Raw genomic sequence first — 14,297 nt, 5'->3', positions numbered from 1 at the left:
GGAAGCTACAAGTCTTTTTTCTAGTAAACCAGACTACTGGCATTGAGGCTGTATTATAAAAGATGGTGATGCAATACTAAATAAACATTTAATGTGTTGCATAGTACAACCGTTACTGAAAGCAGTAATGAGAATTGTACCGCCTTGAAAAATTCCCACTGCCTACTTATGAAGACCACAATGGTGTAATCCTTGCAGCAAAAGATAAATCTGTCACCATTAATATGATATTCCGACAAATTAAAGTCATAACCTGCTAGTTTGTGTAAAATTACTACCATTATAGTAGTCTTGTGAGTAAATCAAGTGTTCACCCAAAATTTTCCAAATTAGAGAATGAACTACCCTAAAATGCGAGGTAAAGCAAGTTAAAACAGCATTTACACCTACAAAGTGTCATATCACAAAAGTAACCTCTTTTGTAGTTAGAGGTTGGTCTCAACACAAGCTGAAAATTCCAAAGAGCATATCTCAACCAGTTTCAATGAAAGCCAAATGAGTAAAAATCAACCACAGAAAATAAACATAGTTTGTTACTTTCTGTCTTACGGTTGTGTGATTTTATTTGTTTCATTTCATAAGAAAATAAATAATTGTGTTCGCTAAAGATATTTGTCCAACAAAATGCACGCTTCAATTGGGCACTCAAAATGAGTTTGATTAAGACTGATCAGTGGCTGATTATTTTAGTAAAAGTTCCCGGCGTGAAAAACTCAGATTCGGAGTCATCCCTCTGTCCCCCATGCAGAACTCTAACCATAAATTAAAATTACCTCTAATCAAAGTAATCAAAGTTACACATTGCTATGTTGATATTATTAATAACATAATAGTCACAGAATATACATGTAGGTCCTTCAATTTACATTAAAAAGAGAAGAATAATGCAATATGTAATGTTAGTCATTAAAAATATTTATTGTTATGGCAAAACTAGATGATTTTGTATAAATAATGTCATTGAAATTCATTTCTAGAGTATTTCGAATATAACAGTCATTGGTCAACAAACGTTCAATCATTCATGAGATTGCTAATAGAAATACACCTATGTGAGAGTGGACAACTTCAAAACCTATATCAAAATTTCAAATTTCCAATACATGTACAGCTATTGCAACTTTCGCCTTAATGGGGTGCCTTGAGGAGTGCCCGACTTTGTAGGTGTTGATAACGGTGAAGAACCCTGAATAGATAAATAAAAATAGATATGAAGATTTATGCATCCGCTCCTTGAATTTGTAAAAACAAATGAGTGGCTCATAAGTTTTGCTCATGTTCACTCCAATGCAATGATAAGTAATGTGATAAAATAGAATAGGCCTATATATAGCTGGCTGACATGATAAGCTATTAGATAGTTTAAATGCATTAGAAGACAACTCCAAGTTGGTTTATTACAGAACTGCCATTTAGTCTCTTGTGGCTTCCAGTTAGTGAACAAGTTTAAATGCAATACTTTTTGTAAACTACACTACAGCATATACTACCACACCAGCTGAATCAACAGTTCAGAAATTATTCTCAAATCAGGCTTTAGCTTGTACGCGTAATGATTGTAATAGCTTGTAACTTAATGGAATGGAATCTTAATTGTACCTCACAAGTGTAAATATCTACTGAGTAAGTACATTGCTTTCGTTGTCATTAGTTCATCAATCATGTGGCCACATTTATGATTGCTCTGATAATACAAAACATACCATAGTATTTGAGGGTCGGCTTATATGTAAGTTTGTTCTCAGCATACATTATTTAGGGCAGTTTTCGGACGGTAATACACAGCATATACGGCAGCATATACGGCAGCATATACGGGAACATATACGGGAGCATATACGGGAGCATATACGGCAGCATATACGGGAACATATACGGGAACATATACGGGAACATATACGGGAACATATACGGGAACATATACGGGAACATATACGGGAACATATACGGGAACATATACGGGAACATATACGGGAGCATATACGGGAACATATACGGGAACATATACGGGAACATATACGGGAACATATACGGGAACATATACGGGAACATATACGGGAACATATACGGGAACATATACGGGAACATATACGGGAACATATACGGGAACATATACGGGAACATATACGGGAACATATACGGGAACATATACGGGAACATATACGTGAACATATACGGGAGCATATACAGTAAATGAACAACGATTAAAAGTTGTGGGAGCGATGTAAAGTATAAATAAATATTAGTAAAATGGTTTAAAATATACAAAAATTACTTCCTATGAGCTTTCCTGAAAAGTGTAATTGTACATATTTACATGCATCTTACAGGCTCATCAGAAAGAACAACCAATAAATAGAGAGTAATCAGAGAGCCCCAAATAGCCTATCCACAGACTAGCCTATAGCGACTGGAAAACTGTAACCAATCTAACAATACCAGTCAACGAATAATAGCTGAAGTACCTCGTATTGCGCCAATCTTCCTTTGAGAGCTGAGATTTCAGCATTCTCCACCTTTTTATTGGCCATGCCGAGTTCTACAGACTTGACTCGTTGAGCAAAATTGAGAGAGCAAAGCGTTTCGCTGACATGGTACTCCACAGGAGCAACCTGCACTATCATTAGCACCTTAGAGTCACCTCCTGAAACATCGAAAGATGAAAGGTTATTTGATTAGCCATCATTTCACAGATACTCCTCTAGCTGATAGCATTATTAGATGTCAAAACAACGCATTTCTCTCAAAATATTTTTATTGCACAACCTAAAGAATGTTGAGACAAAAAATATTTTCAGGCTTGTTGAGGCAATCTTTCCAAAAGGTTTGCCTAAGTGTAGCAAGAAAGCAAAAACACCAGCAAAGAACAGAGACGGGGTGCCAGCTGACTGAATATGTCTGAATATTCAGATGATTTTAGATTTCGTACACACACCTCTTTGGAGTGATCATAACAAACACCTATTGTGAATTGAGATAGCATGACAAGCTATTCTTTAGGCCAAAACGTCTCAATAAGCTTTGAGAGGAGTATGTGGTTGAAATCTGAATGTTATTACCATATTCCAACACGAGAATATGAGACTGACTTCTATTAATGATGACAAGTATCCTCACCTAACAACCTATCAGGACAAGTACCTTCAGCTGATGACCAATCAGGAAAAGCTCCCTAACCTAACGACCAATCAGGAAATGCTTCCTAACCTAATAGCCAATCAGCAAGCAAGATGATCATGTTTGGCCACTTCTGAACTTCTCATATATTAAAGAAATGTTGTTAGTCAAATTTTGCAGCAAGCTAGCCGATGAAGCCTAGTCAACGCTGTATTGGTCGAATTTAACATGGAAAGTAGATCCTAATTTACATCAAAGAATAAAGTTAGCCCGAGAGGCAATAGCCTGAAAAGCGACACCATACAACCGACCTAGAGAGTCTTGCAGGAGGTAAGTGAGCTTGCTATTCCGGTATGGAACGAAGGTCTGCTTGCTCCTCAAAGCTGCTATCACATCCCCGAGTGCAGAAAGACTTTTGTTAATAGCCTGAGTCTCCTTAAGACGAGCTCCATCCGCACCCGATTTGCTCACCCTTTCTGAGCCAGCGAGGTCAACGAGATTGAGCTTTCCTGAAAAAAAAGAGGATTTGATTCAGTTGGCTAGACATAAACAATAACTTCTTTCTGGCTGGTTGTAACACTCTCTTGCCTGTCAGCAAAGCCACGAGTTCCTAAAAATAAACCATACAAAAATGAAGTGGATGAAATTTATGATCAGAAACTGAACCCCGACTGTATCGCAACTACAAATCGCAGACTTATAGTACAAACTACAATTCTGTATCAGCATCTACCGATGCAATTGGCATACGTCTCAGCGAAGAAGCTGATTGTAAATTCTCTCTCTACTTCTCTACTACAACATTTTAGCACGAAATTTTATTCCTGTATGGTAAGCTATATAACTGTTATTGTTAGCTGATTTGAAAAAATCTGCTGCTGGGCTGATACCCTAATAATTACATTACGTAAAATAATTACGCTTAACATAATAAACATTTAACATAATAGAAGCAAACAAAAAATCTAAAGGATTTGTTCAAAACTGATAAAACCAGTGAGCACCTTTAATGACAAATAATCTCAGCAACTGAAGTCAAACATAGTAAGATCACAAATCTTGGCCGCAGCAACTGAAGTTTACAATGAGCTGCAACAAAAGCCGGAACCTAACTAAAGAATAAATGTTGTCCAAGCGATTTCTTATTCTAAGAAATAAACTGAATATTGCATTCGCTAAAGATATGTCATTCAATAAGACACTGACTTCCATTGCTCCTAGCTGAACCAAATTAGGAATGATCAAACACTGTTCGATTGCAAACTTTTAGGCTTTAGTTACTTGAACGAAATAAAATTTGCATCAAACTCCCGCTAACAAAAATCATTTAAGTATTAAATAAAATCAGTCAAGTTACAGATACGGTTTTATTTAGTCTTGCGTCCAGGCTAGTCGAAACCAAGCCTATTTCACCCAATATATTATAACTAGTGAAAGAATAGTAAAAACGTACCAAAGGTTTTGGCCCCGGTAGTTCGGTTAATGCCAGTGACCTCTACACAAAGCAGCGCGTGAGACCGTGATGAATGTTCATTCATGTTTGTACTCGCTGTCGCTCTGTTTCTGTGGCCAACACTGAATGTCCTGTTTACATCCTCCACGTTGCTCACTCCAACCCAAGACAGACCTGCAAAGCTAGCTCAAATGTTTGCTCGCCCGATTACTCAGGTCGACAAGTTTCCCCACATAACAGCATGCTAATACAGCTGTGCGCATTCTTTGGCATAAATGAGAAAAAATACTTATCTGTTTCTGAAACATTTATGCTTTATTACTGTATGGCAACATATGTAAGCTTGAGAATTCACTTTAAGTTAAGTTTTCCCCTTTAAAAACAAAGCTAACTAACCACACATTATGGGCTTCACTCTGAAGTACTATCTGATGGTTAAAATATCCCCTCAAATCACACAGCCTGCAATGTGTCAAAAACTGTCAATGTAAATATTTTTTGACATTCTTTACAATAGGCGCTGTGTCTGCTTGTCTCTCCAAGAAAATACAAGTAGATGGAGGTTGAAAGAAAAGATTACATCGTGTGGAAGTTAAATCCTTTCAACTTCTACATGATGTAATCTTGTGGAAGTTGTAATTTTCAAAAACAAGCAACTGAAAAATTTCAAGAGAAACAACAAATCTTAGTAAGCACTTATAGATGTGAGAAGTAATTTTTAATTGCATAGCTTTTTAGCGTCAACACTAACACATTTCTTCCGCTACCCATAGACATACAAACCAGGTACATGCAGATGTCCTTCCTGATTGTGCTTGATATCTAGTTTGTCACTCGGGTCACTACTGAGCAAGTCCCTAACACTCTCATTGTAAATTTCAATGACAGCTACTTGGATGTCGTATGTCCAATCTTTTGATCTCTCCTCGGCTTCCTCAAATAATTGAATCAGAGCTCGTTGGTTGATGCCCGGATCACTTTTCCTACCTTGAAAAATAAAATTCACAAGTCTGAAAAAACATATTTAAAGGTTAACTTGCTACAAAAATCACATTACAGTTAGTTATTATCAAAAGTTTCACCATGTTTTAGTCTGTTGTAGGTGCCAAATATGTGGAAATGTGATTACAAGCTCTTAAAAGCTCACAAACGAAAAGCCGCCGTAGATTGGAATCTGTTTATTTCTCTGACGTATTCATTACATTTGGTTATTGTCTTGTCACGTGATGTTCTCACGTGAATTGAAAGGCCAATAAAAAGCTCAATATAAAACTTATCGTAACACTAGTTTATGACAAACACTTCGGGTTTTACCGAAGACCCCGAATCAAATATAGATGCTCGCTACTTTACAGTTTTGTTTCGGCTTGATCTAATTGTCAAGTCGTAATCTGATCATGTGACCTAATACTTCGCAAATAATTTCTACAGCGCTTTTCGATTATCACAGGTGACCAACAGGCTCGTCATGATTATCTATCAGACAATGATATATACTCCTTCGGGCTAAGGTTAAAAAATTTAACAAAATTTTACTGTAAGTTATAAGATATCAGTGCTGATAAAAGTGACAGCATTACAATGACGATAAAATAGATGCGTAAAAACAATAGACATGGGTTTATTGAAAGTGTGAAGTATATTTGTGAAAATGTTTCGGCGAATGAGGTTGCATGAAAGTGTAAACAGAAACCATCTTGTAACAACTACGTCCCATTTGAGCCGTTTTGGAAAAAGAATCCAAACTGCGGCGGACTCGCGTGGCTGCGATTAACTGTTCGTTTTTTAGCTTTTAAGAGCTTGTAATCGTATTCCCACATATTTGGCACCTACAACCCAACAGAGTAAGACATGATGAATCTTTTGATACCAAATAAATGTAATGTGAATTTTGTTGCAAGTCAACCTTTAAGCTTTTTCATAAAAAAATATAGCCATAAATTTTGATGGAAAAGGTATGAGTAACAATTGAAGGAAGAAATATGGTCATAACTGAAGGAAGAAAGCTTGTCAAGAGTGAACCAACCTTCCATAGTGTGTGTTTTGCCGGAACCTGTTTGTCCATAGGCGAATATACATACGTGGTAGCCATCCACACAGCTAGTGACCAATGCCTGTACATCTTTGAACACCTGCAGTAAAAAATAACCGTCTACCACCCATTTGAAACGATACTTATCTCACTGAAGCCAAGGTATCAATAGAGCCTATTCAAAATCTTATAATCAAGAGTATAATCAAAAGTGCTAGTTCGTCTTTAGATAACTTGTGCCTGCTTATAAACCAAAAAAGACAATAATAAAACTATTAAATTGGTAATATGACAACAACCTTTTAACAGCCAGTTTGAAATGAAAAATGTTCCGTAAGTAAAACTATTTACCTAGCCACATGACTATACGTGTCAATACTGGTAAGAGCGGTAGACCAGGTAACTGCTTTACCTGGTCTACTGCTTTTATTTGAAGTTAGTATATATTTATTTAAAATATAAATGATATGTACATACTATGTTATAGAAAGTATTAGCTATTTATAAGCAACATTTGAAGCTATGAGCTGCCTAGAGATTCATCAGACCATTAAAATGAAACAATTATGGCTACTAAATATAATTAATTTACATAATTTAGAAATTTCAAAGTGATAAAAATCATGAATTTTTTAAACTCGCTTCAAATGTTTTGCGACATCTTGAGAATACACTTACATTATTAAAATGCCTAAACTTTTTGACAACAAATTGTTTAACTGGTCACAACCTAAAATCGCAGAATAAAGCAAGAATAGAATGCTGACTCACCTGCTGTTGCGAGACACTAGGAGTGAAAAGTCGATCCATTTCAAAGGACTGACTCCTACCCTTGCTATTTTCAACCATGAGCACATCTTCATCGTCAGGATGGGCGGACAGAACTGTGTGAGGGGATGCCCCATCTTCTTTGATAACCGGTCTCACTCGACAGAAAACTCGGATGTTCCCTTTAAAGAAAGTGAACATACGGACGTAAGCCAAGGAGAAATCGTTCCAAGTACATAATCATCGCAACACATGTGGAGTCAGCATTATTTCCTGCCATCAGTCTAGTCACTAGACTGATGGCAAGAAATAATGTTGACTCTATTGGATCAAAACTGAAATGAACAGGACCATCAGAAATACTTGAGACTAACATAGTCAGCAGTCAGATATTAATCTTAAATCAGCCTTGATCCTCTCCCAGGTGTACTACACAAGCGCTGATTCTATATTTGGCCCTGATATCTTAAAATTAACTAAAGTGACACTTCCGCTGTCAATTCCTTAAAAGTCTAGGGCTGTAGGTTTTATTGCAGTACCAATATATCTTAGCTTCCAGCCTTCTCCTGCGGTACTTTATATAAACTGCTGCTTATACCAGTAGTTCTTGGTAATTGGCGAGGCGACAGCGCACCGGTACAAAATATCATATTCTTCTGCAGTGATCTTTTGTTACCTGACCTTTCGCAATCTCAGTGGATCACAAATTTTTTAATAATTGCACTTCTATCACGTAAGGAGAGTACATAGTCAACTTATCTTTAAGAATGGGTTAAAGTATACTGATATATATATATACCTATTTATGTACTTAACCAATATGACACATTTTAAAACATATAAAAAACAACAATGGCAAAACAGTCAGCTAACTTTACTAAATAAAATATTCATTTTTCATCCGCAAAACCTTCAGTTTTCATCCTCTGTATCTTAATTAAACAACCAAGCTATTTCAGAGTCTAACATTTTAAGATCCTCCTCATTATTTAAGCTAAATGCACTGGCTGGTTAGGGTTCAACATTGATGCTGACATTTTCGAAAGCTCTAAAAATTAAGGCTAGCTCTATCTTGGCCCATGTGTCCACAACCCACCCCACCCGCGTATGGTGCCATAACTTGCACGCCGCTGCCTGCAGCTTAAACTAACCCTCTTAAGCATGTCGCTTTATCGATGTAACTTTAGTGATTTCTTAGACCAGTAAATAGCTATAAGCAGCACACTACTGTTCTATAGTTAGCATGAGTTTTCATTGCTTTTAGAGAAATGGGATGAGGAGCTGTGACCGTAGAGCACCTACCAATGCACACAACAGATCTCAAAACTCAGTCTACACACAATTGATTTTTTTTCAATATTTTAGGGTTTAAAGTGCTGAAAAGTACAGTAAATATAAATTAGTCATAGAATTAATCTATTACAACTCTCTTGGAAACACCGAAAAACTTGACATTACAATAGAAAAGCATGTTTATAATTGTTCTAGTTTACCAGCTACGATCACAAAGTAACAAATACCTAGCTAGTGGTAATGATTTGCAGTAGCGTGTGACATTATTATGCACAGTACTGTATGAAGTTCTTAACTTTGAAAGAGATGATAGAGGCTAACGGCGGTGTGAGAAAGACCTGATGGCAATATATGAGATGCAGTACACTCTGACTACACACACACACATGTAAAAATAAGTTTTAATCTTAAGTTACACAAAACTCAATTCTAATTTTGTTTACATTTTAACTTGTGTTAAAGTTGTCTGCCCTGTAACAGTTTTTACAATGCGCTTAGACTTTGTCGTTGTCACTCCTTCAAATGCTATATATTGTTCCGTATCCTCACCTTTCAGCTCAACGAGCTCGTTGTGATATTTTTTTCTTAGCGCCATCTCTTTCCGGTATTTTCTGACAAGATCTTTATTATGTTCACTTACATCCCTGATAGCCTGTGTCACCTGTTCGCTCACCGAGGTACTCTGGGCCAGATGCAGCTGCTCCAGCTCCTGACAAAGTTTATGCAGCTGACTACAAGTGAGGGGTTATTTGATCATAAAAGGAAAAAAACTAACTTACTAAAGCTTTCAATAAACTCAATAGAAAGATTTATAACACAAAACTACAACTAAATCACGACAACTAAAATAGTAATGCTAGAATTACAAGCTGAGAGTACTACTATTAATAAAATGCTCTAGTTACTGAAATATATATATTTCGCCTAATGTGAGTGAGAGAAAAGAAAATAATTACACTTTGATGCATTTTTTACAATTTAAATTCAACAACACTTGAATGTATATTTTTCTCATGAACCATAATTTGATCTACAACTCAAATACTTCACAATACCTAATTCAGGCAATTATATACAATAATAAACTTATGCGTTATATAGAACTATGTATAAACATATGTATAAACATGTAAAAAATACATAAAATAATGAAAAATAAAAAAGGTTTCTGCCAATTTAATTCTAATTTATGTTAAAGGTTTCCTTGCAACAAAATTCACATTACAGTTATTTGATATCAAAAGATTCCCCATGTCTTACTCTACTGTGTTGTGCAAAATATGTGGAAATGTGATTACAAGCTCTCAAAAGCGAACATTTAATCGCAGCCATCACAATAACGCCTTAGGTTGGAATCCTTTTCCAAAACGGCTCAAATGGGACATAGTTGAACACGATGTGCTTCTGTTTACACTTTCATGCTACCTCATTCGTTAAAATATTTTCACAAATATACTTCCCGCATTCAATTAAACCATGCATGTAAATAAGTTGTTTCAGACAAATATGTGCAGGAAAATCCAGGCGTTGTTTGTTAATTTTGTTAATTCAATCACTTGTTAATCAATTATAAATAATCAATTACAATTGATTATTTTATAAAGTGTCAAATTTGTAAAATATCCGTTGCTTATTATTACTAAACATAGCTTTAGCACTATTCAAGGCAATACTATGTTAGTTTTTATTGTTTATACTCTAAACATGTTAGCTACATAAATTCTAGAGCAAAGAAACAAACGTGTAATATATTCATATCATTGAAAGTTGACTGGTGTACCAAACATCATGTCATTTTTAAATTACAGCTTCACATAACTTTAGTAATGTATAATATTTAGCTACATCAAATTTTTTGGATAGTTTTGTTCATTAACATGTTGGCAACATAAAATATGTAACAAAAATATTCTAGAGTTTTTGAAATTGAAAACAGTGTATACATATCATGCTGCAAAATTGACAATTGTAGTAAAATGGCTAGCAGTAGGCTAAAAACTAAATTTGTACATGGATAGCAGTGAAAGGGTTAAAGACATGCAGATTGAGATATAGTCGTGATGATAGAGGAAACGAGCGGGGTGTAGGTAGAGATGATGATAGAGATACTGAGTCAGTCTAATATCGACTATATAAGCTTCAAGGTAATATAGTTCACACGGATCTGTTAAGTTTAATATTCGACAGTTTCTTATATCTTATCTTTAATTATCATATATAGTCTACTTTCACTTGTTTCTGGTCTGCATAACGTTCATCCTTTTTCACTAGAAAACTTTCATGATTGTAGAAAGTTTTAAAAGAATTATCCAAAAATGTTTGTGAGTTCCTCATAAATAATTTCTCGTTTGGCATCTAAAGAAGTATTACCTTATTCCTTTTTAAACACTGCCATTGCTTTCACTCGGAATCCACGATTTTAAAACTACAATGTGAACAGGCATGTATTCCCTAGTTGCAAGTTGGGGTGGCCAATGTTAGGCAACTAATTATGAACATCTGGAGGTTCAGAGGGAGCGGTGTAATCCCCCAACAAGTTCCTTTTATGTAGGGCCTCAACCGGGCCTCTAATGTAAAGTTTTACAAAATTTTATCGAAAAGTATAATTATTTTTTTATTACCGGTATTTGAGATTTGTTTGTTTCAGGTAATGTGACTGCCAGGACGTTTTCAGATTAAAATATGCTAAACTTGACCGCAGTTAAAACGCTCTGAAAAAACATGTTTTTTCTTTTGAGCGTTTCAACAAAGATCAATTTTGCTGATTTGATTTTAAGTTCGTCCAAAGGTTTCCACGCTTTCGATGGGCCATTAGCAAGCGGATGTCAAACCTTTATAAAAATCCTTAACAAGAATATTTTGCCGATGATGATAATAATGACGCCTAAGAACTCCTAAAAGTTGATGTTTATCTCCATGACTTGGAATAAAGTGATATTCTACAACGATTAAAACCGTCTCTGTAGCCGTTGGGCATATAACTGTTCGAGTAAATGATGTTGAGGTCGAGTTATCTAAAGCAATTTATCATCGCTTGGGAATGGACCAAACAAATCCTTTTGAGTTAACCAAGTGTTCGAGATAAAATTTTACATTTATTCGAGGGCGAGTTATTCGAGTTTGACTGTACTTGACCGCCGAAAAATCTTAAAAAGTTAGAGAGGCTCAGCCAGCCAGCCGCCCCAGGGAATACGGGCCAGAATGTGAAGGAATGGAACAGTGTTTAATATTATTTGAACACTGTACAAACTTAGAACTGCAAACATGGCTACTGATTAAGGGAAAGTGGAGCTCTGAGAAACTTCAGATGTTGAAATTGACAATTACTTGTGTGTCGAGACAATCACTTGTATGTCGAGACAATCACTTGTATGTCGAGACAAGTACTTGTATGTCGAGACAATCACTTGTATGTTGAGACAAGTATTCACTCATATTTTACTCTTATGCCAAAAAAACCGATGACCAATACTTTGAACTAATTTTGGATAGTCACTCTTTCATTCTTTATGCAGAAGCTGTTAAAGCAACGCCTACCGACACTCATTCCTTAGCCAAGAAACTTGAGGGAGAACTGAGGCTAGTTGCCTTCTCAGACGCTCATTCTCACTGCTTGTATCTGCCATAGAAAGTTTTAGTCGATTCTCTAATTCCTCAAGATCGACATCTCTGCAATTCTCCAACTCCACCACCTTATCCGCCATCGTTTGTCTGAGGCTGTTGAGTTCTGAATTCTTATCTTTAACCTGCGTAAAAAGGTAAATGGCCCATAGCTTATCCTCAGACTATCACTTCTGAGAAAGATAACAAATTTTTTTAGTTAGCAAGGAAGCTACAAGTTCTTTAGCAAACATCCGGGGAGAGCAATTTAATCCTCCTCCCCAACCAGAACTTTGATAAGAAAAAGTGAGCCTCAAGTAGTCTTCAATTCTTTTAATGAGCTCCTAGTACAAAATAGATCTGCCACTTATAGACATTCTTTTGCAGCATGTAGTATTATCATTCATGGACATCACTCAAAACATCGACATATAGTCTGACTCATAACCATGTAAATCCGTACCAAGGAAAATCTTTTAATAATATATAGACATATTAATATGTTACTGAGAAGGACCTTAAACACATAGACATGTAGATCATTGACACAGAAGAATAGTTTGATAATTCTATTTAAGGTACATGTATATGCTCTTACTTATTCCGTTTTGAAACTAAATGTCATCTATGATTTCAAGAATCATCCTGTTGATATTGACAGTCGTACGACACTAAAAACTATTATCGATATCTAGGAACAGTTAGACTTTTTATCGACTCTAATAGTGGGTCGCCATATGAAAAAATGGTTGTATGAAGCATAGATTATAATTGTAGGCTTGAATCAACTCTCAAAAGAATTCAAAAAGTTGAATCACTTCCTCATCTTTGCATGATTTTAGTAAGCGGTCAGATGATTAATGAAGACACGCAATACTGGAAGCACGAATATACCAAGGTAATTGATCGGAGTTGCCTCCACACTGACCAAGTCTGTTCGGCGTAACGTAAAACGGTTGAAAAAATGGCTTTGTTCCAGTAGCCGACACAATATTGGTAAAATGCTGCATACCTATGTTTGCCCATTTTTGATGGCCGTTATTGATGAAGTACAACATGGAATCAACCAATCAAATCTTGCAATAGCGCCGGAAATTTAAACCAAATGGCGGTAAATGCTGTTCTCATAGAGGATCAACTATCAATAACATTAAAATCGATAGTTACTGGGCAACTAATCACTGAGTTGCAACCACGATCTTTCATCTGGACCCACACCCTTACAGATCATTTATCTGTGATAAGCAATCCAAATCGAATGGGTATCATTGTTGTATTTCATTAGCTAAAAAGGTGACCCATTTCGTACAGTTTAAGTTAGTCTGGTGTAAAGTCTTTGCAAAAAAGTACTTAAAATCGAAAATACACTAAAAGTCCTTTATTTACTCATACATACCTGCTGCCTTAAGTCCATTATTTACTCATACATACCTGCTGCCTTAAGTCCATTATTTACTCATACATACCTGCTGCCTTGAGTCCATTATTTACTCATACATACCTGCTGCCTTAAGTCCATTATTTACTCATACATACCTGCTGCCTTAAGTCCATTATTTACTCATACATACCTGCTGCCTTAAGTCCATTATTTACTCATACATACCTGCTGCCTTAAGTCCATTATTTACTCATACATACCTGCTGCCTTAAGTCCATTATTTACTCATACATACCTGCTGCCTTAAGTCCATTATTTACTCATACATACCTGCTGCCTCAAGTCCTTTATTTACTCATACATACCTGCTGCCTCAAGTCCTTTATTTACTCACACATACCTGCTGTTCCAATTGTTTGACTGTCAATTGATGTGACTGCTTGAGCTCTGCCTCCTTTTCGTTTTGACTTTGGAAAACAGAATTCAACTCCTGTATTTCCTTTCGAGAGTTGGCCAGGTCTTTTTGTAACTTGTCAAGTGATTCTCTAAAAAGGTTCGTAGTTAATATATTGATGAACAACTGCAATGAGCTGACCAGGATTTTGGGAATTCATGACATAAGAGAAAAAGACTAAAAATTTATGCTGTACTAT

The 14,297-nt window shown here is 35.9% G+C and overlaps 1 protein-coding gene across 1 annotated transcript in view; it reads right to left on the bottom strand.

The window, feature by feature from the left end:
* Positions 1 to 562: 562 nt before the first annotated feature.
* LOC137393299 (kinesin-like protein KIFC3) overlaps positions 563 to 14,297 on the bottom strand; it is a 38,002-nt gene continuing 24,267 nt past the window's right edge. Inside the window, exons 10-19 of the mRNA XM_068079785.1 lie at positions 14,045 to 14,189; positions 12,201 to 12,409; positions 9,213 to 9,394; positions 7,374 to 7,552; positions 6,597 to 6,702; positions 5,354 to 5,557; positions 4,571 to 4,744; positions 3,429 to 3,626; positions 2,466 to 2,644; positions 563 to 1,186 (exon numbers count right to left, since the gene is read on the bottom strand). Of these exons, the coding sequence (XP_067935886.1) occupies positions 1,112 to 1,186; positions 2,466 to 2,644; positions 3,429 to 3,626; positions 4,571 to 4,744; positions 5,354 to 5,557; positions 6,597 to 6,702; positions 7,374 to 7,552; positions 9,213 to 9,394; positions 12,201 to 12,409; positions 14,045 to 14,189 (1,651 nt within the window). The 3' untranslated portion in view covers positions 563 to 1,111. The remainder of the gene's footprint in view (positions 1,187 to 2,465; positions 2,645 to 3,428; positions 3,627 to 4,570; positions 4,745 to 5,353; positions 5,558 to 6,596; positions 6,703 to 7,373; positions 7,553 to 9,212; positions 9,395 to 12,200; positions 12,410 to 14,044; positions 14,190 to 14,297) is intronic.

Source organism: Watersipora subatra, chromosome 4 (assembly GCF_963576615.1).
Source record: "Watersipora subatra chromosome 4, tzWatSuba1.1, whole genome shotgun sequence".
NCBI lineage: Eukaryota > Metazoa > Bryozoa > Gymnolaemata > Cheilostomatida > Watersiporidae > Watersipora > Watersipora subatra.
Note: the sequence above shows the minus strand (reverse complement) of the source record. Positions and strands in the feature narration are given on the sequence as shown.